Source organism: Ovis canadensis, chromosome 3, assembly GCF_042477335.2.
Source record: "Ovis canadensis isolate MfBH-ARS-UI-01 breed Bighorn chromosome 3, ARS-UI_OviCan_v2, whole genome shotgun sequence".
Lineage (NCBI taxonomy): Eukaryota > Metazoa > Chordata > Mammalia > Artiodactyla > Bovidae > Ovis > Ovis canadensis.
This window is the reverse complement of record NC_091247.1, coordinates 117,759,949-117,787,322: the sequence shown is the minus strand read 5'-3', so window position 1 is coordinate 117,787,322 and position 27,374 is coordinate 117,759,949. Positions and strand designations below refer to the sequence as shown.

Genomic DNA, 27,374 nt, shown 5'->3' with positions numbered 1-27,374 from the left:
AGCTCAGGTTCTTGATGTCTCACCACAGAAAGAATTCAGCGAGAGACAAAGTGATAGGAAAGAAATAGATTTATTTAGAGAGAAATACACCCAACTGGCAGAATGTGGCCATTCTCAGAAGGTGAGAGCAGCAAAAGGGGTTATCAGCTTTTATAGGACTGGTTAATTTCATAGGCTAATGAATGGGGGGGAGTGTTCCAGCTATGTTGGGTAAGAGGTGGGAATTTTTGGAAATTTGTCCAGCACCCATCCTTTGACCTTTATGGTTGGCCTTGAAACTGTCGTGGCCTCTGTGGGTGTGTCATTTAGCTTGCTGATGTGTTAGGATGGGTGTAACATCAAGGCTCAAGGTCTCGCGGAAGTTGCCTCTTCCACCATCTTTGGTTCTACTCACTTTGTGTCGGGTCCTTGGGCTATGTCATTCTTTTAATGGTTGTGCCCTGTTCCCTGCCCTCCTGTTTCAGGCGAGGAGGCCTGTGTTAGAGGTGAGGTCTGAACAAGTACAAAGCCATGTTCTCCTACTTACTTTTCCTGTGCTATTTTGATCTCCGTCTGCTTATCTCCTGCATCTGTCTTTCAACTGGTTCTAAACTCAGGCAGCGAAAATGGATTTTATTTACTGGCTGCCTGGAACCCAAAAAGCAGATAGATTCCTTTGCTTTCCTTGCTCATAGGAGAAGGTGTCCTAAATTCACCAGAAAAAAAAAAATGTGTCTGAGCAAAGTTATACATAATTTTTGATGTGTGAACCAAGTTTTAACTTGTAGGTGTGAAAAATGCTTTTATGTAATTATAAATCTAAACGGGTATGGCTTTTCCACTAAAATCACAGTTTTTATTATTGGTGGTTCTGGTGAAATTTGCTAAATATATTAGAACTTTCAGTATGTCATAAGAGCAAACTGGATATAAAAAAAGAACACCTAACAAAATGGAACAATAATTATAATGCTAATAAAATATTACTAAAGTTGGAAAAATGGAAGTGAAATCCTTCTCTCTTTTAAGTTAAAGCCTCAGAGTGATTAGCGGTAAGAAAGTTCTGGGATCCTCCTCTGGTGCTAATTTTGATACAAGAAAGTCATAGCCCATTTGGGCTGTGAATAATTTTTCTTTAAATTTGTAGTATTTCTTACTGAGATCTGGGATCTCTTTCATGTAAGGGAATCAGCACATCAACTCTGAACAAGATTAGCTCTAGCTCAGTCACTCAGTTATGTCTGACTCTCTTTTGACCCCATGGACTGTAGCCTGTCAAGCTCCTCTGTCCATGGGATTTCCAAGGCCAGAATACTGGAGTGGTTGCCATTTCCTACTCCAGGGGATCTTCCTGACTCAGGGACTGAACCTGCACCTTCTGAGTCTCCTGCATTGGCAGACGGATTCTTTACCATCGCATCACTTGGGAAACCTCCTGAACAAGACTGAGATACTCAGCGGTGTCTGACTCTTTGTGACCCCGTGGACTGTAGCCTTCCAGGCTCTTCTGTCCATGGGATCCTCCAGGCAAGAATACTGGAGTGGGTTGCCATTTACTTCTCCAGGGGATCTTCCTGATCCAGGCATCAAACCCTGGTCTCTGGCATTACATGCAGGTTCTTTACCATCTGAGCCGCTAGAGAAGCCCCTAGTCTGGGAGATATTGCCTGATTTACCTTCCTCCTTTGGCATCTCAAATTCTACTCTCCTCTGCCTTTCTTTCTGCTCTAGGTCTCCTTTGCTTCTCCTCTTCTGCCAACTCTTTAAATGCTGGAGTTCGTGGTTCTCTTAATTTCTTCTTTCCTTTTCTATAAGGATGCTCATCTACACTCCCTGCATGGAGGATTTCTAAATCTGTACTTGCCACTCGAGTTAGTCTCCTGAACTTCATGCATTACAGCCGTCTCAAACGCAGCATGCCCAGAGCTGAACTCGTTTTGTGCACTCCTCCCAATATTGGGAGATTTCATGTCTAAAAGTCAGCCTCTCTTGAAAAACTGGAAAATCTGATAACACTGAGCCCGTGTGACTACAGCTGGCTGGAGTTGGGGAGTAGCTGCGCCCTGTGAAGGAGGCCAGTGGTCTCCGGGTGTTCACAGTCGCGTCCTCTAAAGGAGGCCAGTGGTCTCCGGGTGTTCACAGTCGCGTCCTCTAAAGGAGGCCAGTGGTCTCTGGTTGTTCACAGTCGCGTCCTCTCCCTTCATCCTACACCTGGCTGACTTCACACAATAAATTCTTGGCCTGGCAACTGTAGCCGTTTGAGTCTGTGACCGTGATCTAGGCCACACTACACCATGTGATGAATAAAGAAATAAACTGAAGAAACAGACAGCACAACTCTTTTTATGTTCTTGCTGAAATCGTTTCAGCTTTGGCCATGGGGAACTCTTTCAGAGCAGCCCCTCTGTCTTTCTGACATGCTTCATCGCTTTTACCTTTTTTTCAAACTTCCTTCCTGTTTGGCATTAGAAGATATTCCAGACTCGTATTTTCCCTCCCCAGTCCTAGAAAATCAGCCATTTCTCCTTTTCTAGGAAAATGATATTTAGAAATCAAAATCAGGGTGCTGGGTGTGCTTATTGCTATTAGAATACCATTGCTTCTAGACCCTCTCAATGGACAAAGCTAGGAAATATACATACATATACTAAGCTATGTATACACACATCTAGCTATCTATCTATTCATCTATAACATGAATTTCTGCTGATGGCCCTAATTCAGCACCCCAGGGCTCATTTTAGCCTTCTGTCCTTGTTTATGACGTTTTCTTTAATAATGAGAGACCTGGCTCCCATTATCTACAATTATTTACTTATTTGTTTGAGCCTACTATTATGAATTAAATTGTGTTCTCCCAAAGTTTATATGTTGAAGTCCTAGCCCCCAGTACTTTATAATGTGACTTTATTTGGAGGGTGTCTTTACAGAGTTAAGAGGTAAGCAACTTAAAATGAGATCATTAGGGTGGGCTCTGATCCAATATGACTAGTAGCCTTACAAATAGGGGAACTTTGGACACAGACACCTGCAAAGAGGGAAGAAGATGTGAAGATACAGGAAGGAGATGAACATCCACAAGCCAAAGGGAAAGGCCTGGAGCAGATCCTTCCTCACAACTGTAGACTTACAGCTGTGAGAATCCAGAACTGTGAGACAATACACCTCCTGCGAAGAGCTGACTCACTGGAAAAGACTGATGCTGGGAGGGATTGGGGGCAGGAGGAGAAGGGGACGACCGAGGATGAGATGGCTGGATGGCATTACAGACTCGATGGACGTGAGTCTGAGTGAACTCCAGGAGTTGGTGATGGACAGGGAGGCCTGGCGTGCTGCGATTCATGGGGTCGTAAAGAGTCAGACACGACTGAGCGACTGAACTGAACTGAACTGAACATTTATGTTGCTTAAGCCACCCAGTTTGGTACTTTGTTATGGCAGCCCTAGCAAACTAATATAGATTTTCTAGTGTACAGGTAAATTAGTTTTGAAATTCCTAATACTTAGCCCTATGAGAAACAGACTTACCAATCAGAGTACAAAGTTTGTGTATAGCTCTTTTTGCCTTTAGCCTTATAATGTCTAGTCACAACACTGTTTTCCAAAGTCAGTTCCTTTTCTACCTACCCCTTCAATCAATTAGATCATATTCAGTTCAGTTCAGTTCAGTCGCTCAGTCGTGTCTGACTCTTTGTGACCCCATGAATCGCAGCACGCCAGGCCTCCCTGTCCATCACCAACTCCCGGAGTTCACTCAGACTCACATCCATCGAGTCAGTGATGCCATCCAGCCATCTCATTCTCTGTTGTCCCCTTCTCCTCCTGCCCCCAACCCCTCCCAGCATCAGAGTCTTTTCCAATGAGTCAACTCTTCACATGAGGTGGCCAAAGTACTGGAGTTTCAGCATTAGCATCGGTCCTTCCAAAGAAATCCCAGGGCTGATCTCCTTCAGAATGGACTGGTTGGATCTCCTTGCAGTCCAAGGGACTCTCAAGAGTCTTCTCCAACACCACAGTTCAAAGCATCAATTCTTCGGCACTCAGCCTTCTTCACAGTCTATCTCTCACATCCATACATGACCACTGGAAAAACAGTAGCCTTGACTAGACGGACCTTAGTCGGCAAAGTAATGTCTCTGCTTTTGAATATGCTATCTAGGTTGGTCATAACTTTTCTTCCAAGGAGTAAGCGTCTTTTAAATTCATGGCTGCAGTCACCATCTGCAGTGATTTTGGAGCCCCCAAAAGATAAAGTCTGACACTGTATCTACTGTTTCCCCATCTATTTCCCATGAAGTGATGGGACCAGATGCCATGATCTTCATTTTCTGAATGTTGAGCTTTAAGCCAACTTTTTCTACTCTCCTGTTTCACTTTCATCAAGAGGCTCTTTAGTTCCTCCTCACTTTCTGCCATAAGGGTGGTGTCATCTGCGTATCTGAGGTTATTGATAAATGCAGGCAGCGACAAACTAATATTATATATTTGTAATATAATAGTTTGTCACTGCCTGCATTCCATCCCAGGATTTCTCAGCATCTTGGTTGATTTTTAAAATTTAGAATACAGCAAATGGGTTTTGACAAATGCATCATGTCTATTTGGCTTCCCTGGTGGCTCAGAGTTTAAAGTGTATACCTGCAATGCGGGAGACCTGGGTTCGATCCCTGAGTTGGGAAAATCCCCTGGAGAAGGAAATGGCAACCCACTCCAGTATTCTTGCCTGGAGAATCCCATGGATGAAGGAGCCTGGTGGGCTACAGTCCATGGGGTCACAAAGAGTTGGACACAACTAAGCGACTTCACTTTCACTTTTACATGTAGATGAGTTTCTACCCTAAAGCATCCCCTCCCTCCCCAGCACCTTCAGAGTCAACCCTTTACCACTCCTGAAACCCTGGCAACCAGTGGTATGTTTTCCATCCCTATAATTTTGCCTTTTCCAGAAGCCATATAAAGGGAATTATATAACCTTTTGAATCTGGCTTCTTTCACTAGCAAAAATGCATTTGAGTTTCATCCATATTGTTGAGTAAAGTAGTAGCTTGTTCCTTTTCATCTCTGAGTGGTATTGCCTTGTAGCAGTATTTATCGATTCACTTGTGGAAAAAACATCTTTATTGCTTCTGGTATTTTGCAATTATGAATGAAGCTGCTATAAATATTCACCTCCAGGTGTGTGTGTGTGTGTGTGTGTGCATGAATACGCAGTTTTCAATTCACTTAAACACCCAGATATGAGAAAGCTGGGTCATATGGTGAGTGTATATTTCGTTTTATAAGAAACTGCTAAACTGACTTAATGACTGTGCCACTCTGCATTCATGCCAGCAATAAATGAGAGTTCCTGTTGTTTCACATATATACCAGCGCTTTGTATTACCAGTTTTTTTTTTAATTTGAGCAACTCTAATAGGTGTGTGATAATATCTACTTGTGGTTTTATTTATTCAATCTTATTTTATTTTATATTTAGCTACACCATATGGCTTGTGGGATTTTAGTTCCCCAATCGGAGTTTGAAACCAGGCTCTTGTCAGTGAGAGCATGGACTCCTAACCAGTGGACCACCACCAAGGAGTTCCCCTAACTATGGTTTTTATTTTGCAAGCACTGCATTTTACAGATTCATTCCTGTTGCCACATTACACCCCAGGTTCTGCTGTATAATTCTCTATGACGTGCATCTACCACACTTCACTATCAATCCTCTAATGACAGATGCTCCAACTTTCTCCAAATACTACCATGAAATTTATTTTCTTTATTCATTATGATCTCAGAGATCTCAGTATTTCTTTACATTCTTTTCATCATCAAGCTACTTCATACATGAGGGAAAATAATATCTAAACAAATAGTCAAACAATATCCAAACCATATCTAAAAATCTTCTTGTATTGACTAGGTTCTCAACTTTTCTCACGTAGACTCTGTGATAAGTGTAGAAATGATGTCGTTGTCCTCAAAAAAGGATGATTTATTAAAGTATTGTGACTTCTATTTTGTTTTCAATGACATTTCTTTCCTTTCTCCCTCCCTCTCTTTCTTTCCTCCTTGCTTCCTTCATTTAATTACCCCGTAAACTATTTATTGAAAATCTTTGCCTGTAGTAGTCATTGTTCAAGCCAAGTGTATACACAAAGACCTGGCCTGCTCTGCTGTGGTGTGTGTTGGGGAGAAGGAAACATGGGAACATATAGACAGACATAGAGGAAAGAGTTGTCTGAAAGCAGACAAGGGAGTACAGCCAGATTGGCCTTGGTGAGTTAGGAAGGATTCCCCGCAGGAGATAAAGATTTGAACTAGATATTGAAGGATTAATAGAAGGGGAGAGCAGAAGGCATAGAAACACTCCTCACGTTGAGGGTCTACTGCGTAGTTCAAAATCATAAAATGTGAGGTTCATGAAGGTAGATAGTGGGACACATGGCTAGAAAAATAGGATGATTCTGATTGGGATGGGCTTTGCAGGGCTTTTTTTGTCATGTAGACATCAAAGAGCCATTAAAGGTTTTATTAAAAAGTTGACTTTATTAGATTTGTATTTTAGAACCATAACTTCGGCATTTAGGCCAGAGGGGGATGAGATTGGTAATAAGGAGACCAATTGCAAGTCTATTACATATAGTTCAGGTAAGAAATATTGAACACAGACATGGCCTGTTTTCTCACTAAGTTGTCTATTTATGAGAAACAAGGAAAAAAGTAAAATCTGGGAAAGTAGAACTTTATTTAGCATGTGAGTTAAAGAAGAAGAAGAAAAGAAAAAAGAATCGAAGAGCAACATAAGGTATCCTTGCGGTGAAGGAATTGTTCTTTATCTTGCCTGATGCCATACAGAAACTTACAAATAATAACATTGTGTACAACTAAATACACACAAGTGGGTTGAAGTAAAACTGGGGGAACCTGAATAAGATTGTGGATTGTTGTTACCATTGTGGTAAACTGGGTAAAGTTTACATAGATTATTTATACAGTTGTGAGTTAACCTACAGCTACTTCAATGGTTGAGACTCTGAGCTTCCAATGCGGGGACCTGGCTTTGATCCCTGGTTGGGGAACTAAAAATACATATGTCACCTGGTGCAGCCAAAAAAAAAAAAAAAGCAAAATAAAGATATTTTCAACCACCTTCCCCTGCAAAAACCTATTAATCCTCTTTGGGATGTAGAGGGGAGATTTAAGGCAACTTTCCCACAGTTTGCTCACTGAAATTTTGGCTGATTTTATGTTGCAGTTATATAATAATTTGGAAAAAAAGAAAACCAACCAGGTTCAAAATTAAGATAAGGTACTAAAATGTGCAGTTTTTAGATGATAATTATGATTGGTGCCATTACATATTTTACATATTGATTGTGAGGAGAGAAAATAAACATTTATTGAGTGCTTAAATGCAATCATTGCTCCGGGGTGGGGGCTTACATATAGTTTCTATTTGATGCTGTCAAAATGGCAAATTTTATTAGAATTATTCATACACTTTTCCGATGGGGAAACCTAAGGGTCAGTATGTGTAAGTACTTTTGCGAGGTCACAGTGTTAGGATGAAGCTAAGCCTGTCTTTCAAACCTGTGTACTGTCCTATGACTTAGGGACAGTTCTAGACACAAGCACATTCAAGATAGCATCTCTGTCACTGATTTGTCTGGTTGAGCTCTACAGTGTCTATATCCAATATTTAGAAATGTGGAATATAGTACTTTTCTAGTGTGGACTATTTCAGCTCCGGAAAATATGTTTTCAAATTTGTGACAAGATGGCTTTGATAAAATATTTACCAATAAAATTGAGTCAAATATTATTAGACTTTAGTATAGTTCCTTCAACCTTTAAATAAAACAAAACCTCAGTAAGAAGTTCATAATGTTTAACTTTTATGGAATGTTTTCTATCTATCAGGTGCCAGGTCAAACAACTTACATGCTGTTTAACATTTTACAATAAAATAGGGATAAAATGGGCTATGTGACTTCAAAGCCACACTTCCAACCCACTGGGCTACAATGCTGTAAGCATCCATCAAATGAAAATAATGGGGAATGAAGAAAAAAGAAACTCTAATAAAAAGTTTTGCATGATCCAAAATCAGTGACCAGAGCCACCATTTATTGTAAATAAATTACATGAGTTAACTCCATTGTGTGATTCCGGGGCCTAACGGAGTTGAAGCCATGTGAAAACCTCCGTGGTTTATCAGATCGCAAAGAGTGAGATAGGACCTAGAGGCTGAATTGAACTGATGCTCAGATCAGTCACCTTCTATCCTTTTATGTCTTTTTATTTTCTCCACAGCTCTTTCACTTACTAATACGTAACATTATTTCATTACTTGTCTACCACTTGCCCCATCTCACCAGAACACGAGGTCAATAAAATTAAGAATCGTGTCTTTCTTGCTCAATGCTATATTCCCAGTGTCTCAAGTTGTTCCTGACAAACATTTGCTGAATGACTGGCTAAGTGATTGCCCTCCTCTGGGCTTAAATGGTAGAGGTTTAGATTTACAAACTGGTTCAAAAGATCACTTTAGCAATCTATTTGCGTTTCATTTCTTAGATTGGCTAGGATAAATGAAAGAAAAGGGAGGAGGAAACTGGAGGAAGGAGCTGAGGAAAAGGGAGAGAGAATATAAACTGGTAATGATAACCCTTTGAATAGGGGGTGGGAGTTGAAGCGTCAGAAATTAGGAGCCTTAGATCAGTGGCTGAAATTGGTGGGGTTCCCAAGAGTGGGTTAGAAGCCATCACAAAGGCTAATTTATATTTGCTCTCAGATGGTCAAACCACAAAAGGTTACAGAAAGGAGGTACAAGTTATTTAGCTTTGATTAGACTGCATTGGGGCTTCCCTCGGGGCTCAGACTGTAAAGAATCAGCCTGCAATGTGGGATGTGGGAGACCTGGGTTCGATCCCTGGGCTGGGAAGATTCCCTGGAGAAGGGAATCGCTACCAACTCCAGGACTCATGGGATCGCAAAGAGTCGGACACGACTGAATGAATTTCACTTCGGACTGCATTGCTCTTGAGGCTGCCATAGAAATCAGTGCCAAGGGTACTGACATACTGGGCACTGGTCTACCTATCTTGTATATTGTAAATTCTTGAGGAGTCATTACTAATGTTATTATAATCCTTGTGAGTTTGACATGACTGTTGAGTACAACGTCAATGAAGACAAATGGTTGAGAAACCAAAAGAATCACATGTGAAGAACCAAAATGAATGGATAAACTGAGGCATCTGTAGCATAGAGTGGGAAAGGCAACTAGTTTCAGTGAGGCTGGGAATACTGAGGAAAAAACCTGTATCCTCTAAAGTGGAACTGGGTTAGTTACAATAGATGACTCTTAGTAGTTTGAAGTTTCAAGGACTACAACAGAGAAGAGTTGTTAAAGTTTTTAATCTCAATGACCTCTTTATAGTCTTAAAAATTTAGGAGTTCAAAGATGTTTTATGTGTATTAACGATAACTATATCATATTTGAAATTATGAGCAGTTATTCTTTCATTTTAAACAACTGATTAAATGTTAACAGACAACAATCTTTTATATGAAAAGTAACTACTTTCTAAAATAAAAAAATTGAGCAGAGTGGTTTTGTTTTTGCAAATCTCTTTAATGTCTAGTTGAACAGCAGATGACTGGGATTCTAATATTTGCTTCTGTTTTTAGTGTTTCCATATCACATGTCATGTAGCCTCTGGAAAATTCCACTGTATAATTATGACAGAATGAGTGTCAAAGCCAATAACATTTTAGAATTATTATGGAAATACTTTTGACTTCCCCCTTGAAAGAGTACTGGAACCCTCCGACCACACTTTAAGAACCACTGTAAAGAGTTAGTACTAGTCAATCCAGCTTCAATTGAAAATAGCCATGAGGTTGGATTTACTTTTTCAAAATGAGGAAACAACGCTGTCCTCATTATAAAGGGTCCAGACCTTACACGAACATGCCATTTTCATCCATCAAACATACGAAAGCAGAAATGAGGGATCGCAAGTCAGGTAAAAAGATGGAGACGTTGGAATGAAGAGCATCCCCGGGAGCCACGGTGACCCACTGAGTTCGGAAAAGCAAAACCGGCAAAAGACGCCGCCGAGGCGGTTAGGAGGAAAGAACTGTTGTTCTTACGGGGAAAAATGGGCGGGGAGAGGAAACGGTTACCCGGGATCGGAGAGTTTGTAGGAATTAGGCCCCGACACGGTAGGGAACTAAGGAGCGCTCGCTGTCCGGATGCGGCAAGGCAGGACCCGGAGGTGGCCTCCCGCCCTCATCCTTCCCGGTACCAGGCCGGGGTGGGAAGTTGGAGGAGGCGGGGGCCGAGGTGGGCCGTGAGCAAGGCTGGGGTCTGGGCTGTACCCCGGAACGGAAGGGGCGGCGAGTTCCTTTCTTGCTAAGAGCGTAGAAAAGAGATGGCTGGAGGCGTCGTAGGGGGCGGAGGCGGGAACCCAAGTCTGGCGCTGCGAGTTTGGAGGTCGCCGGGGGAAAGGAGGAAGGTTCCGTTGCTAGGCGACCGGTCCTGGCCCCGCCTCCCAGTGGCGTCGCTAGGAGACGGGGAGGCCGGGGGGCGGGCGGCGGAGCGGGCCCTGCGTGCTGACGCTGATTGTATATGAGCGCGAGCGGCGGGCTCTCGGGTCTTTTTTAGCGCCATCTGCTCGCGGCGCCGCCTCCTGCTCCTCCCGCCGCCGCCCTGAGTCACTGCCTGCGCAGCTCGGGCCGCTCGGCTCCCCGCGCTCGCCACCGGTAACGGGCTGGGGCCCGGCGGGGAAGGGAGGGACGTGGAGGCCCCGGGCGGCCCGCGTGGGCGGAGGGGTGAGGGGGCTGGGGACGGCGAGCGGGGCCTCCGGGGCCGTCCGTGGAGGCCGGAGCCCGAGCCGCTGTGGGAGCCGCGACCCCGCCGGCGGAGAGGGCCTGCGGCTCGGCCGGCGCTTCCCGGGAGAGCCGACTGGGAGGCGCGTGGGGCGGGGGAGCGTCGGCGCGGCCCGGGAGGGTCCGCCCCGGGGCCCTGTGAGCCCCGCCGGCCTCTACGCGCCCACGAGGGCGCGGCCCCGGCGAAGCCCTGGCGCCCGGGGCGGGGAGGCGGCCTCGCCGCTGGGAGCCGGGAGGCGCCCGGGGCGCAGCCCGAGCCGGGGTCTGCAGCCCACCGTCGCCGCGACGCCCACTCCCTGGAGGGGAGGCCGCGGGGGGAGGGAAGGAGCCGCGGAGGCTGCGAATTCCGACGGGAGGGAGGGGCTGCGCGGGGACCAGGCTCCGGGGCGGGGAGGCGGCGAGGCTCCGGGCTGCCCGCCCCCGGGAGGTGGCGACCCGGCCGGGAGGGGAAACCCCCGCGGCTTTCCTCTGCACGTGGCCGGGGCCCAGGCGCGGGTGCAGACCCCCTTCTGGTAGCCCTCCACTAAAAGTTGAGGAGGTGGTGGGATGCGAGGGTGAGCAGGGAGCCAGTCAGTCCAGCTCTCGGGTTTGCAACTCTTCCCTGCTTCTCTTTGATCTTAATCTTTTTAGGTACCGCAAGAAAGCGTGAATGTTAGTTGGATGAAGGAGCGGGGCTTTCACTGCTAGGATTTTTAAGAATTATCGCGTGTAAAGCATTTAGGTTAGCTGTTGTTAACAAGAGATTCTTTTGTGTCCTCTCAAGTACAAATTAGAATTAGGTTGGGTATCTTGATGAGGGTTTTTATTTGGGAAGCGTTGATCGTAATTAGTCGATTCCTGAACAGTGGAAGTAAAGGATTTGGCCTGCAGTGTCTTTTTAATTCGTCGAGGGCTTCTGTTGTTTTCTTACTAATTCCTTTATTCACGTTCCCACTGTAAGATAGCTGTTGGGTTTTTAACGTTATGGTGGAGGCGGTATGGGGTGAAATGAGACGCACAAGTAAACGTACTGAGCAAGGTTTGTAACCTGCTGCCTCATCAGTGCTTCATGCTTTGCCCTCAAAAAAAAAAAAAAAAAAAAGAGGCGGGGAATGAAGGCCTGTAGGGGAGGGCTGGGTTTTTGGAGGAAGAAAGAGCCGGGCACGTGATGTCCTCAAGGAGCCCCAATTTTATTCTCTGTTTGATTGTGGGTTCTGTAAGGACTGCATTTTAAAAGCTCACAACTTACACTGCTTATCTGATTTCAGGAGAGCTGAGCTGGAAAACGAAATTTGCCATTTTTGAAAGTAGGTGGCATCAAAAATACTTTTTCAAATTAGTGTTTTAGGTCCTGTTGTTAGCTTTCATAACTACTTCTATACTTATTTTCCTTAGGAAGTAATACGCCTTTGATTGGATAAAGGAAAAGCCTTATATTTAGAATAACTTATTTAAAGCTGACAGGAGGTAAATGAGGTTTACAGTGACCTTCTGGGACTGATGTCTCAGGCTTATTTCAAAGTTGTCTGAGTTCAGATTAGTGGCCCAGATCTAAAATGGGCCTTTTGCTTTTTAAGAAGATTGGTCCTTTCATACTAGTCTGAAAATTTTTGTAAGTTTTATCTGTTGTAAGGTACCTGTTTTTGATATTGGACCTATTGACAGGGAAAATTGTTAAGCTGATATTAAGTGTGACAGATTGTGTTTGTCATCTAACGATTAGAACAAAACAAAACCCACACGTGTACCAGAGCTAACTTAATCCACAGTGTTATTGCCTGTTTTGTTACTTACTCAACTTGCCCATATTGCCTTGAGATGACTGATTCTGAACTCTACCAAATGTATTCAGTACATATCCTTTTGTAGGAAAAGTGGCTAAAAAAGGTAGAATCTGTTTGACTTGAAGGTATGAAGATGTCAAAATTAAACATTGCTTTTCTTACTTTGTTTTCTGCATGATAATTTGAAATACTAATGAAAGAGGCAATGAATCCTGATCAGTTTAGGAAATAATGATCAATCCGTTCATACCCTCAAGTCTAATCAAATCTGTAATTGCTTATCTTCTTAGTTGATTCTTTGAGTAAATATTTTGGCTCCTATTTGGACATAGATCTTATATCATGAGCCAAACAGGCAAGTTGGTTATTTGATATAAATTGTTGAGTGGTTATGAGTGTTCTGAAGAAAAAGAGCTGGAAAGTGGGAGATGGAGGAGTATCTATAACCTCTTTACATGAAGGAATTTGTTAAAATTACGCTAATATTAAGTCCCATTTCGTACTAATTCCATCTGAGTAAGTTGGGCAGAGTAGGGATTAGAACTTGAACACTGCTGTTTTCACTCATCCTTGTAAGTTACTTAGTACTTTAACTGCACATCAGTAGGTCACATTGCTGGACTTGCCAAGTGGTCTCAACCCAAAGTTAGTTCTGGTTACCAACTCTGCTTTCTACTGCTACACAGTTTGATAAATTTTTACTTGTTCAGAAGTTTTATACATTTTGATTTTTATTGGAAAAGAGGGTCATAATTTTGAAGAGTTTATTAATTACTTTGAAAATACTGTCTCAGGTACCGAGGGTATAGACGAATGAATACAACAGGCAGAAAATAATAGGGTTTCTTGCATGATTATTCAGGTGATGTTTTAAAATTATTCTACATATATATAACTCAGTGCTCCTAGAGATAAATAGTATCAACATTTAAATGAGGAAACTGAGGTACAGAGCAGTTAAATAACTTATTATCCAAAGTTACATAACTAAGAAATGATGGTTTATAATAAGGATTTTATATTGGTTTAAGGGAAGTTCCCTTGACTTAATTGTACTATACAGTATATAGAGCTTCTCCCATAGCTCAGTTGGTAAAGAATCCGCCTGTAATGCAGGAGACCTCGGTTCGATTCCTGGGTCGGGAAGATCCCCTGGAGAAAGGGATAGGCTACCCGATCCAGTATTCTTGGGCTTCCTTTGTGGCTCAGCTGCTAAAGAATCCGCCTGCAATGTGGGAGACCTGGGTTCGATCCTGGGGTTGGGAAGATCCCCTGGAGAAGGGAAAGGCTACCCACTCAGTGTTCTGGCCTAGAGAATTCCATGGACTATACAGTTCATGCGGTCGCAAAGAGTTGAACACGACTGAGCGACTTTCACTTCACTATACAGTATATATCTGCTTAGAATTTAAAAGCACTCTTGGCTTGGGTTCCACTGGGCTTCAAAGGATAGGTAAAGCACTTACAGTCATGAAGGTTTCTTCCAATATATGTCTAATATGTGAATACCTTGTTGTGGTTTTGTTAATGCTGATTGCATTTTCACCAGATTATCAGTGTGTTCATGTTTCTCTGCTGTTTGGTCAGATGGTACTATAGATAATGCAATTACTTGAACAGAAGATAGAAACAGGAGTATATTTGGCTTGGGACCTGTATAAAAGTCAGTTCTAGATTGACTTGGTATCTCTGAAGTGAAAAGGTGAGCATAAAGGATGAGATGTACTGCTACTACAAGGTTGTGTTGGAATCGAGTTCTGAGCCCCTGGCCCACTAAAATTGTCCGTAGAACAGCAGTGTCCAAAATACAGGTTTGTTTAAAATGCATTCAGCTGGAGATAGGTCTCAGGTAAAGGGAAGTTCCTTTTGGGGTTTTATTGGTTCCTTTGAACCTTTTTGCTTTAAAACGTGTGTCCTTGCGCACTCAGTATCGCGGTAGGTTTCTCTCTGGAGTTTTCCAAGCAGGAATACTGGAGTGGGTTGCCATTTTCTCCTCCAAGGGATCTTCCCCACCCAGGGACTGAACCCAAGTCTCTTGTCTCCTGCGTTTGCAGGTGGATGGGTTACCACTGTGGGCTTCCCTGATGGCTCAGACAGTAAAGAATCTGCCTGCAATGCAGGAGACCTGGGTTTGATCCCTGGGTTGGGGAGATCCCCTGGAGAAGGGAAAGGCTACCCATTCCAGTACTTTTGACTGGAGAATTCCATGGACAGAAGCATGCTACAGTCCACGGGGTCGCAAAGAGTTGGCCACAGCTGAACAACTAACACTTGTTATAGTTTTCTTTTTGTTATCCTTGAAAACTTTACTTTAAATTTTTGATTGTGCTGCAAGGCTTGTGGGATCTTAGTTTCTCAACCAGAGGTGGAACCCAATCCCTCACAGTGAAAGTATAGCGTTTTAACTGTTGGATTGCCAGAGAATACCCCAAACGTGTAGTTTTTGATGGTTGGCTATTTCACTGTGAAGCAGCTATTTTCTGTATTATATAACTGTAGGTTATATAATCTGTGTAGTAGGTGATAGGGTTTGTAGTAGGTGATAGGTTTGGCTTTTGGAATAGTGGAATTGGCATGGGTATTGGAAGTCAGGTTTTAATTCCTGTTGCTAAGTCACTTCAGTCGTGTCCGACTCTGTGCGACCCCCTAGACGGCAGCCCACCAGGCTCTCGCGTCCCTGGGATTCTCCAGGCAAGAACACTGGAGTGGGTTGCCATTTCCTTCTCCAATGAGCGAAAGTGAAAAGTCAAAAGTGAAGTTGCTCAGTCGTGTCCGACCCTCAGCAACCCCATGGACTGCAGCCTATCAGGCTTCTCCATCCATGGCATTTTCCAGCCAAGAGTACTGTTTAATTCCTAGTTTTTTCATTTTTGTGTTGCTGAGCAAGTTGCTTATTATTTTATCTGCAAATAAGAGGAAAGCCTGTAAGTCTTAGTAAGCTCTGTAAATGTTACTTTTCTTTCCTGCTCGTTGGAAGTAAGAACAGAATCAAGTATACTGGAATGGTAGGTCATTTGATTTCTGGATGTTTAGCTTTTACACAACCACAAAATAATCAGCTAATGATCTGATTGAATCACTCATTTCCACCTCTTTCTCCATTGGAAGACTTTCTTCATGTTCAGGTTTTCTGGTAAAGATTTGCCTTCAGTCTTGTTATGAACCCTGTCTTCACATTGAGATCTGTAACACAGTACTGGGTTGAACCTTTTATTGTAAATGTTAATTCTTAGGAATGTTTCTCCTTTAAATCTGTTTTTTTTTTTCCAATGTTAGTACAATGATACCAGCTTTTGGTTAAGGATTGTATTTTACTATAAGTGGGATGCAGTTGAATTTTCTTCAATCTGATAGTTGTAAAAGGAAGCCTTTAGTTGATTTATGTAATCACTATGATTAGGTTTAATTTTGATTTGTGTGTATGTGCTTTTTATTTGTTCAACCTGTTTTAGATTGATGTAAAAATAAATATAGCTTCCCCAGTGGCTCAGTGGTAAAGAATCTGCCTGTAGTGCAGAAGTTTCGGGTTCAATCCCTGAGTCGGGAACCCACTCCAGTATTCTTGCCTGGAAAATCCCATGGACAGGATCCTGGTGGGCTCCAGTCTATGGAATCACAAGAGTGATCTGTTTCTGAACTTTTGGGGTCACCCTAGAAATTACAACGTGTTTATTTAAGAACAGTAGAGTAATCCATTTCCTCCCCACTTATTCTCACTGCTGACTTAATATTATGGTAGTTTAAATTTGACACATTACACAGTGGTAATCTTTCCTTTAAAATACTTTATTTTGATAGTATGCTAACATCCTTATTGCCTCTCATTTCATCTTATGTCTTTAGACCTTCTCTTTGGGATCACTTGCCTTTTGCCTGAAGAATATACTTACGGAATTTATTAATGAGAGTGCTGGAGACATTTTAGCCTGAAGTACCTGTTTGACCGTCTCAAAGGATGTTCCAGTTGGGTGTGTTAGTCCAAGACCCTTAGCTACTTTCAGCACATGGAGCACGCAGACCGTTCTGTCATCTTTTGGTCTCTGTTGAAGAGAAAACAGCTGTCAGTCTTACGCATTTGACATTAATCTGAGTCTTTTTTCTGAATGCTTCTGTCTTATCTTGCATTTTCACTCAAGTATCTAAGTGTGGGTTTTTTATTTTGCTACCTGGGGTTGGTAGGACTTGTCTTCCATTAGTTCTGGAAAATAACTTGGCTATTTATTTCTTCAGATATTCTGTCCATTCTCTCCTCTACTCCTAGAACGTCTGTTAAATCGCCGTTAGACTTTTAGTGTCTCCTAAAAGGTCTTTTCCGTATTTTTTATTATCTACTCTCTGCCATGCTTCGGAAGATTTCTACTAAGCTCGCTTTCAAGCCACTTAAGTCTCTCTCCAGCTGTGTCTGCTTTACTGTTAAACCTGCCCATTTCTTTTGATTTCTGTTATTTTTATTTCTGGAAATTCTGTTTAGTTCTTTGCCAGATTTGCTCTCTTCCCTTTAGTAAATAAGTTTCTTATAGATACTGTTGCAGACACATATTTTTAAACTTAAAAGGCATGGTTGCTTTTCCTCTTTGTGGTCTTTTAGACAGTATTGAACTCTTCCATAGGATTGACTTCTGTTGCTCTCTGTCGCTCCTGTTCTTGCAGATAACTTAATGAACTATGTGAGCTCTAGCGTGGTGCTCTCACTTACATCTGGTTATGCAGGTGCCAGGGAGTGCTGATGATGGCTCTAAGCTCACAGCTCGAAGCTCGGGGCACAAGGCTGATGAGGTGGATTGGGGTTTTGTCCTGGAAAACTCGTTTATTATCTCTGAGGACATAGCACTTTGAGGTTTCTGCTTTATTTGGGAAGGTTGCTATAAAGACTCCCTACCTTGGTGAGTCCAGGGCTTTTGGTTTCCACAGACTTCACATCTGAGGTTGGCAGGATTCCTTTTACGTATCCTTTTCCTCCTTGTTTTGCCTTCAGTTTGGGGTTAGTAATTTCTTACTATGTTACTTATTTCTTATTATGTTACTTTTTAAAACAAATATTTGATTCTGTACTTTTAATTAGTTTTCATTAGTAGGGTTGGTCTGCATAATCTAGCTTGTCACTTCCAGGAATGGAAAGTCTTCAGATCTCTTAGAAAGCAAATTCATGTCTGGTAAGTAAAAATCATGCTGATTTTACTTAAAGTTGTTGACTTGCAGTTAAAAAAAAAAATCTGTAGATATTAAACTAAACTTGTGGTTTTTGATGTAATTTGATTGCCTGAGACCACCTGTCTCAGAACGTGGGTCTCTTATTTAGAATTTTTTTTTTTTGCATCTACTCTCAGACATGTTAGTTTTGAATCTGTGTATGGAAGTTGGTCCCTTATTTTTAGTTTTTTAGATTTATGGGAAACTTGTAGAGATAGCTCAAAGTTCCCATTTGCCCTTTACCCAAAGAATGCTCAAAGTGCCGCACAACTGCACTCATCTCACACTCTAGTAAAGTAATGCTCAAAATTCTCCAACCCATGCTTCAGCAATATGTGAACTGTGAACTTCCAGATGTTCAAGCTGGTTTTAGAAAAGGTAGAAGAACCAGAGATCAAATTGCCAACATCTGCTGGATCATTGAAAAAGCAGGAGAGTTCCAGAGAAACATCGATTTCTGCTTTCTTGACTATGCCAAAGCCTTTGACTGTGTGGGTCACCATAAACTGTGGAAAATTCTGAAAGAGATGGGAACTCCAGACCACCTGGCCTGCCTCTTGAGAAACCTGTATGCAGATCAGGAAGCAACAGTTAGAACTGGACATGGAACAACAGACTGGTTCCAAATAGGAAAAGGAGTACATCAAGGCTGTATATTGTCACCCTGCTTATTTAACTTCTATGCAGAATACATCATGAGAAACGCTGGACTGGAAGAAACACAAGCTGGAATCAAGGTTGCTGGGAGAAATATCAATAACCTCAGATACACAGATGATACCACCCTTATGGCAGAAAGTGAGGAGGAACTAAAAAGCCTCATGATGAAAGTGAAAGGAGAGTGAAAAAGTTGGCTTAGAGCTCAACATTCAGAAAACAAAGATCATGGCATCCAGTCCCATCACTTCATGGGAAATAGATGGGGAAACAGTAGAAACAGTGTCAGACTTTATTTTTTAGGGCTCCAAAATTACTGCAGATGGTGACTGCAGCCATGAAATTAAAAGACGCTTACTCCTTGGAAGAAAAGTTATGAGCAACCTAGATAGCATATTCAAAAGCAGAGACATGACTTTGCCAACAAAGGTCCGTCTAGTCAAGGCTATGGTTTTTCCTGTGGTCATGTATGGATGTGAGAGTTGGACTATGAAGAAAGCTGAGTGGTGAAGAATTGATGCTTTTGAACTGTGGTGTTGGAGAAGACTGTTGAGAGTCCCTTGGACTGCAGGGAGATCCAACCAGTCCGTCCTAAAGGAGATCAGCCCTGGGTGTTCTTTGGAAGGAATGATGCTAAAGCTAAAACTCCAGTACTTTGGCCACCTCATGCAAAGAGTTGACTCATTGGAAAAGACTTATGCTGGAGGGATCGGGGCAGGAGGAGAAGAGGACGACAGAGGATGAGATGGCTGGATGGCATCACGGACTCGATGGACGTGAGTCTGAGTGAACTCCAGGAGATGGTGATGGAAAGGGAGGCCTGGCGTGCTGCGATTCACGGGGTCTCAAAAGAGTCGGACATGACTGAGCAACTGAACTGAACTGAATTTCCCCTAATGTTAATATCTTACCAGAGTGCATTTACTGGTCAGTCTGTACATTTATCAGAACTGAAAGAATCTGATTTTAGCTATCATGCCAGCTAATTGTTTTGCGAAGGATAGTTCAAAATGGACGGATTGAAAGAAACTCTGTTGAGTGTTAATTAGATATCAAACAGATCTTTTACATGAATTTGCTTCTTAAGAAGAGAAACTAATGAAGGAACCATTTTCTCCTGTTTTGAAGATGAAATAAAGCCAGAAGTTGTTTGCCTGAGCTAAATTCCCACAAAGCTGGTGTTAACCCAAATGGTCTGACTGCAGAATTAGGCATTGTTGTGTGTGTGTGTGTGTGCTCGGTCGTGTCTGGCTCTTTGCAACCCTGTGGCAGTCTACAGCCAGGCTTCTCTGTCCGTGGGCTTCTTCAGGCAAGAATTCTGGAGTGGGTTGCGATCTCCAGGAGATCCTCCAGCCCCGGGATTGAACTCGTGTGTCTGCATTGCAGGCAGATTCTTTACCAGTGAGCCATCAGAGAAGTGGACTTTAAAAAACAGAAGTGTGTATGACCAAGAGATGTATCACTGTAGCCGGAATGCGCAGATTGGAGAAGGCATCTCTGAGGAAATGACTTGCCCTCCTGTTCTATCGTGAATCTCTGTAATAATGCATCAAAACGATGAGAGTTTGCACTCTAAATGTAATGGCAGCAACATGGACTCTGAGGGAAACAGTGTAGCCCGTCTTCCGTGAACGTGTTAGAATGTTAGAGAATTTTGAATTTAGAAGTTTTGGGTGTTTCTGTTTTGTTTCATACTTTTTGGTAATTGCTGGATTTAGTATATTATATATTCAAGGGAGCAAATTCTAAACTGTTAATAAATAGTATCTGGTTAGGAAAACCTAATAATGCAGTATGAAATGTAAGCTCTCATTCACTTCCAGTCTTTTCTCTCTCATAGACAACTGCTGTTAGGTTTCTGGTGTATTTTTTAGAAATGTCTTCTTCATAAGAAAGCATGTGTATGAGAATGGATATTCGTATATACTCAGGTTGGATTTCGGCATGTGTTCTTTACTCCCGCTTTGTTGCTCTTTCCACATCAGCTCAGATCTGCACCTTTGCATTTTGTTTTCGGCTCTGCTTGCTCTGCAGGCGTTTCTTGTGTGGGCTTCTCAGTGTCGTGGCTTTGGCTGCAGAGCAAGGGCCCTATGGTGTGCAGGCCTCAGTAGCTGCAGCTTGTGGGGTCTTCCTAGATCAGGGATCGAACCCATCTCCTGAGTTGGCAGGTAGACTCCTCACCACTGAGCCACCAGGGAAGTCTTGCTTTTTCTTCTTCTGTGGTGGTGGTGGTTTTAATTGCAAAGCATTCCATTGTATGCACATTCCACACTAGTAGTTTAATTTTGCTGAGTAATTGTAGCTGCCGTATATGTGTCTGTATATATATAAACTTCGTATACTACTCTGAAGGATACAATGCAGTGGTTAGAAAAAGCAGATATAATCCCTGTAATCATGAATGTTATGGTCTTGTCACTGGTGGAAGACAGACCTTAGTCAATCACAATAATCTATAATTACAAACTGGAGATATCTTATGATGGAAAGAAATGGGACTTTATAAGAGTGTGTCCAACCAAGAAATCTTACTTAGCCAAAATGTACAGATTGGAGAAGGCATCTCTGAAGTAGTCAGTGCCAGTCTGTTTTGTCTTGAAGAAGTAAAACTTTGAGCTGAGAGTCAAAGAATATGTAGGACTTGGATTTTAGATGAACCTATTAGACGAACGTGACGTGTACAGGCACTTAGAGCCTTTACTTCTTTTTTTCTCAGGGTAGGTTCTCACAAATTGAATAACCACTTCTGGAGATGGGCATGTTTACGGTGTTTGTTATTCCCATAGCCAAATTGCTCTCCAGAAAGATACCAGTTATGGAATTCCTTGGTGACGCAGTGGTTAAGAATCTGCCTGCCAATTCAGGGGACATGGGTTTGCTCCCTGGTCCAGAAGGATTCCACGTGCCTGGATCAACTCAACCCACTTGCCACGACTGCTAGAGCCGCAACAAGAGAATAGCCCCCACTCACCACAGCTAGAGAAAGCCTGTGTGCAGCAGGGAAGACCCAGCACAGCCAAAAATAAATAATTAAAGGAAAGAAAATAGTTTATATTAACAGTAGCCATATTTAAGAATGCATATTCACCATAATTTTCCCTGCATTGAGAGAAAACCCTTGCTGACCTGATAGATCTGAAGCCCACTTATGTTTCTTTGATTCAATATTTTTGTTATTTTTGAATTAGTATATTTGTAATTTTTTGCTAAGTGTTTCGTTAATGCTGACTTAATTAACCAGCATCGCTAGAGAAATACATCAGTGCTGTTAGAGATTATTTACAGTAAATAGAAAATATTTAAAAATAGAGTAGGCTACAGTAGGAAGAATTATTTCCTTTATACTTGTCTAAAGGATGGATGTTGGATTAGTAATAATGCTCCAAAGGATAGCACTTGACTGCTAAAATCAGAAACTCAGTTTTTTAAAGTGAAAAGTGTATTAAGCATACTGATTGGAGGAATCAGACCTTATCACTTGTGAGTGAAAGACTAAGGTGTGGGGACTTCCCTGGTGGTCCAGTGGTTTGGAATCCACTTTGCAGTACAAGGGATGTGGGTTCGATCCCTGGTTGTGGAACTGACCCCACCTGCCATGGAGCACAGAAGCCTGCGCTCTGGGGGCCTGGGCCACAGCTGGCGGTCCGCGCGCACTGCACGGCCAGGCTGAGACCTGGTGCAGCCAGGTTAATAAGTAAAATGCTTTTTTAAAAGATAAAGGTTTTAATTTTTGAAACATTAAAAACTGATTTTAACGGAGTAAGCCTTTTTTTGTTTTGTTTCTCATTAAACTTTTTTAATGGGTCTCATTCTGTGAGAGATTTTTGGTCGTTTCCATTAAAGAGTACTGATTTTAAAAGTACATAACTTGAAACTGCCACACACAAAACTAATGGTTCACAAAACACTCTTCTGAAGGTTTTGCAATGCAGTTACCATTAACCAGACTTTTACTGTAAAAGCTTAAATGGCCAATTGAGACAAACACCGCTGGTGAAGACTGAGGTGGCACGTACTGGGGGTAATACTCATGTAGCCGTGAGCTCTCTGGGCAGACCTGGTGGCCTTGCCAGTTCCCGTGCCACCTCTTGTCCGCTGCTTTGCTGATACCGCCAGCAGCTGCCTGTCTCATGTCAGGAGCAGCCAAACAGCCAGGAGGCAGGTAGATAGTCCAAGAGACTCTCAGCACACATGGCCTTGCCAGGAATCGCATCAGTGGTGCAGTATCACCAGACGTCAAGAATTCGGGGCCACCTTCTAGCTTTTTCCAGAACACTCGGTCTTCAGTTCGGCAGGCTTGCATTAGAGCTGTGTGACGGTCCAGCGCTGATTTGGGCCTGGATGGTTCAAGATCGTCACCTGAGCTGTGAAGCCAGCTGCTTCCGTTGGTGGGCCATTTTCGCTGTCACCAGCCACATTGCCACGAAGAACATCTTTGACAGACGTGTTCTTGAAGCTCGCATCGTCCCCCGGAGGGCCATTACTCAGAGCATCATGGTGCATTTCAAAAGGTGGCCACGTTGCCAGGCTTGAGAACACCAGGCTCTATTTGACCCACAGGGACAGTACCAGTACCAGTACCACCAATTTTGTAGGCATCTGGGAAGAGCAAACCCAAGGGCTTATCAGTTGGGCAGGTTGGTGGCAGGGTGCAGGCTGGAGCTTCAGGCAGTGTGGTTCAATGGGCATTGCCATCTTTATGGGTGACTTGGCATCCCTTGAAAGGCATGGTGGCACTTGGTTCCAGCAATGTTGTCACCGTGACAACCAGAAATTGGCACAGATGCTTCTGTGTTGGGATTGTAGCCAATTTTTTTAATGGAGGCTGACTTCCTTAGCAGTTATCTCTGGCTGTCGGCTGGCACAGTGCAGTCCATTTCATTACCTCCAGTGTAACGAAGGTTCCACACCCACAGAGGAAGCCAGAAGGGCCTGCTCTTGGGTCTGCCATTTCTTGAAAATACCAGCTTCAGATTCGCCAGCACAGGTGCCGAAATGTGCCTGTAGTTGTGTTTTGATGACCTCTCTGTGTCCTGGGGACTTCCTTGGTGGCTCAGTGACAAGCTGCTTGCAGTGGGGGAGCTGTGGGTCTGATTCCTGGGTTGGAAAGGTCCTGTGGAGGAAATGGCCACCTACTCCAATCTTCTTGCTTGGGAAATCCCATGAAAAGCAAAATCCCATGAACAGAGGAGCCCAGTGGGCTGTAGTCCATGGCATCGCAAAAGAGTCTGACAGAACTTAGTGACTGCGTCCCGGGGCGTCAGCTAGCTCACAGAGTACTTGCTGGCCTTAAATTGACACAGGGAGGTATCATTGGTGATAATCACTCGTGTTCAGCTTTCAGTTTTTCCTAGACCGAGGCGTACTTGAAAGAGCCCTTTCCCATCTTGGCAGCCTCCGTTTTGGACTTTTCAGTGGTTCCTAGGTGAATTCCACAGCGTTTGTAGATCCTACATGTCCAGTGACGACAGTGTTGACTTGGGTCTTCTTTCCCATTTTTGCTCAGGTTTAGTGGTGGTTTTTACGATACTTGTGTCCTGGTGGCAAACCTGTTGTGAAAAAACTAAGCTTATTAAAAAAGTAAATGGCACTCAGCTGTTTTTCTGGATGAATGTAACACGTTTTGTCCTGAGGTTCCTTTTTCTCAAAGCAGTCTTCTCTAAGTTAACCCTGACCCTATAGTGTGAAAGAGTGTAGGATATGCTCTGGCCAGTCCTAACTGCTTAGTCACTCAGTCATGGCCCACTCTTTGGACCCGCGGATGGTAGCCCGCCAGGCTCCTCTGTGGAAGTCTCCGGGCAAGAATACTGGGGTGGGTTGCCATGTTCTCCTCCAGGGATCTTCCCAACCCAGGGATCAAACGCAGGTCTCCCACGTTGCAGGCGGGTTGGTACCGTCTGAGCCGCCAGGGAAGCCCTAATCACCCAGAACACTATGGACAGTGCGCTGACATGCTCAGGGTAAGCGGGAGGCATGGTAGTAGTCGGTGATGTGGCATGAAGTGCATTTGAAGGGATGGTGGTGGATCTGGACCAGAGCTTTATAGCTGCCATTGAATAGTCTAAAGGGCTGACATTTAATAACAGGAATTATTAAACTTAGGGGGAAAAGAAAGATCTCCAGGGGATCATGAGTGCAGTATGTGGCAGATTTTGGCTTTTTAACATGAATTTGATAAAAATTAATACTGTTAAAAAATCGAGTGGGTTTGAGAGAAGTAAAGCATTTTGTCCGTGAAAGAAAGTGAAAGTGAAGTCGCTTAGTCGTGTCGAACTCTTTGCAACCCTGTGGACTGCAGTCCACCAGGCTCCTCCGTCCATGGGATTTTCCAGGCAAGAGTACTGGAGTGGGGTGCCATTTCCTTCTCCAGGAGGTCTTCCCGACCCAGGGATTGAACCTGGGTCTGCCGCATTGTAGGCAGATGCTTTACAGAGCCACCAGGGAAGTGCATTTGTCCATACAAAGAGGCAAATGCGCATGACAGCTCTATTTGTAATACCCTCTCCCCCAAAAGAAAACGCAAATGTCCACCAACTGCTGAAAACTTAAACATAGAGTAGAGTGTATGTTTTCAACGGAATGCCACTATACAATAAAAATGATGAACTGTGTGGTAAGTACTACAACGTAGGTAAATCTCATTCTGGATGGAAGAAGCCAGACCAGGGGGGAAAGTACGTACTCTATGATGCCATTTCTATAAAATTCCAGAAAATATAAGCTATAGTGACAGAAGGCAGAGCAACTCTTGCTTGGATGGGAGGCAGGAAGGGGAGGAGGGAGGTATTCTAACAAGGCAGAGGTATATCCGTTATCGTGACTTTGATGGTTTCATGGAGATATATATATATATATTCATCAGAACTCAAGAGTACCGGGAGGGACTAAGCAGCCCCAAAATTGACCGTTCATGGTTAAAGGAATTTGAATAAAGACTCTTGGTATGAACTCTTCCTGTGATTCTAGCATACCTCAGATTCTTTTAGCCAACAGTTCTGCTGTGAAAATCCTTGCCCAATAGATTCTGAGTGCCAAGTAGTAACTTTCTTGATTAAGCAGCATCCTCTGAAAATTACTTCGCTGACGAGTGTCAGTGCTCACCTCCCTGCCCCTGATTTGAATGGGAGTGTGTGTGTGAAATAGCTTTAGCATGGTATTGATTTAAAGAGTTTTGGTTTCAGATGTTTTTACTGGTTTTAAATAAATTGTATGTTTTCTTTTTTTAACATTGATATTTCTCTCCATAGATACTTGGCATTTGTACAACATGGCAGACATCGACAAGTAAGTGACAGAAAGTTGGTTCTTTTTTTCAGAGACTTGGCTTCACTGTGTACTGTGTGATCTAACTAACAGCAGCACTAATTATGTATTAGGGAAGTGTATGGTAATGACTGATGCTTAGTGCCTGTTTTAAAAGTTGGGTGCAGTGTATCCAAGACAAAATACAGTATACATAATCACTGTCAAATATAGTAAACCATTTGTCGGTGTTTGTTCTTAGGAAAGTGCTGAGCACAATAATGAGTCGTAAATACTTGGGGAATTCGTTTTTTACCATTTCTCAAAGATTTTACTACTTGCATTGTAAAGTATCGTACATAAAGATAAGGTTTTAAAATCTAACGTGTAGAGTTGAAAGGACAAGAGGACACTTGTACAAGTTTTTAAGAATTGCAGCATTACTCTCAGAAGCCCTGTGTGACCCTTCTCAATTGCGTCCTCTTCTCTCCAGACGTGTCAGTACTGTCCTGGCTTTGTCTAGTTCGCTTCTGTGTTTTCCTGTAGAGTTTCAGCACCTACAGATTCTTAATTAGTGTTTACTTTTGAAACTCTTAAATGGCAGTCACAAACTTAGCTGTGTAGAGAAAAATTGCAATATAGCTGAGGAGTCAAAAAGTGGGAAAATAAAGAGAGACTGTCTGGGCCATGGTCTGCCTTCAGCGTTCCTGAGTCTTTACAAAGGCTTATTTTGAAGAAGTCACTGGGCAAGGCCATACGTCCTGGAAACAGGTTTATTGATGTCGGCATCTGGCCGGCTTGTAGTGTGGAAGGATGTCTTTTGGAAGTGTGGTCAAGGAGAGTGGGATGAGCCGCACTCTCTCTTGCTGTTTGTAATTCCATGGTAGGCTGCCAACTCAAAGGAGTAGGTAAAACAGCCTTTCAGGATGAAGGGTTATAATGGGATTATCCACAGCTGTTGTAGGCAGCAGAGCATGGAGGTGGGAGGCAGGAAACTTGATTACAAGGGCAGCACGTTCAAGTACTTCTAAGAATCTGGCCAGTCCTCCCATGCACACTGTCTTCATTAAAAGGAGAAGTATGGGTGTCAGTGATAATGGCTCTCAAAATGATGGTCTCCTGAGTCACACTGCCACGGTGTGGATTGCTTGACCTTGGTTTCACAGTTGTCGTTGTGGATTTATTTTATCTTCCTGGGGTTTCTTTTTCTCCTCTCTGGAGTTTGCTATATCCCATGGTTTCTTTTTTTGTACTTTCGGTTTAGCACCTTCTTGGAAGAGTACAAGGGAAGTGAATTGTTCTGAGAATGGCATGACTGAAAAGGACGGTTTTGCCCTTCTGCTTGATAGTTTGGATATAGCGTTCTAATTTGGGAATCACTTTCTTTAGAATTTTGAAGGCATTGCTCCATTGTCAGGATGCTTCTAGTGTTGAATTTCAAAGTTGTCATAATTCTTAATCACTTGTATGTGGCACTTTTGAATAAATACAGACATTTATATCTACCTATGGAAGCTACTTAGGGTTCAAGAGTTCACGATTTTTTACATGGTTAGGTTTTTGTGTTTCTCTCTTGTGTCAGGCACGCAGTTGGGGGGCCCTCTCATCTGTCAGCTCTGGGGATATTCTTGACTTCCTCTGCTGAATGTCTCCTTCCTA

General features: G+C 43.0%; 1 protein-coding gene across 27 annotated transcripts in view; it reads left to right on the top strand.

Moving 5' to 3' along the window:
- The window catches only part of NAP1L1 (nucleosome assembly protein 1 like 1), a 161,923-nt gene that overhangs the window by 114,938 nt on the left and 19,611 nt on the right, over nucleotides 1–27,374 (top strand). For 6 of the 27 annotated variants that reach the window (XR_011255819.1, XM_069584046.1, XM_069584045.1 and 3 more), the window contains one exon: nucleotides 25,721–25,757. Coding sequence is in view for 18 of the 27 variants with exons in the window: in XM_069584046.1 (XP_069440147.1) it covers nucleotides 25,741–25,757 (17 nt within the window). In the remaining 9 variants the exon portion in view is untranslated. Of the gene's footprint in view, nucleotides 1–10,303; nucleotides 10,738–10,757; nucleotides 10,947–11,058; nucleotides 11,393–11,493; nucleotides 11,585–12,110; nucleotides 12,150–17,435; nucleotides 17,780–25,720; nucleotides 25,758–27,374 lie in introns of those variants that run through there. The other 21 variants (XR_011255818.1, XM_069584041.1, XR_011255817.1 and 18 more) reach the window with 16 other exon arrangements.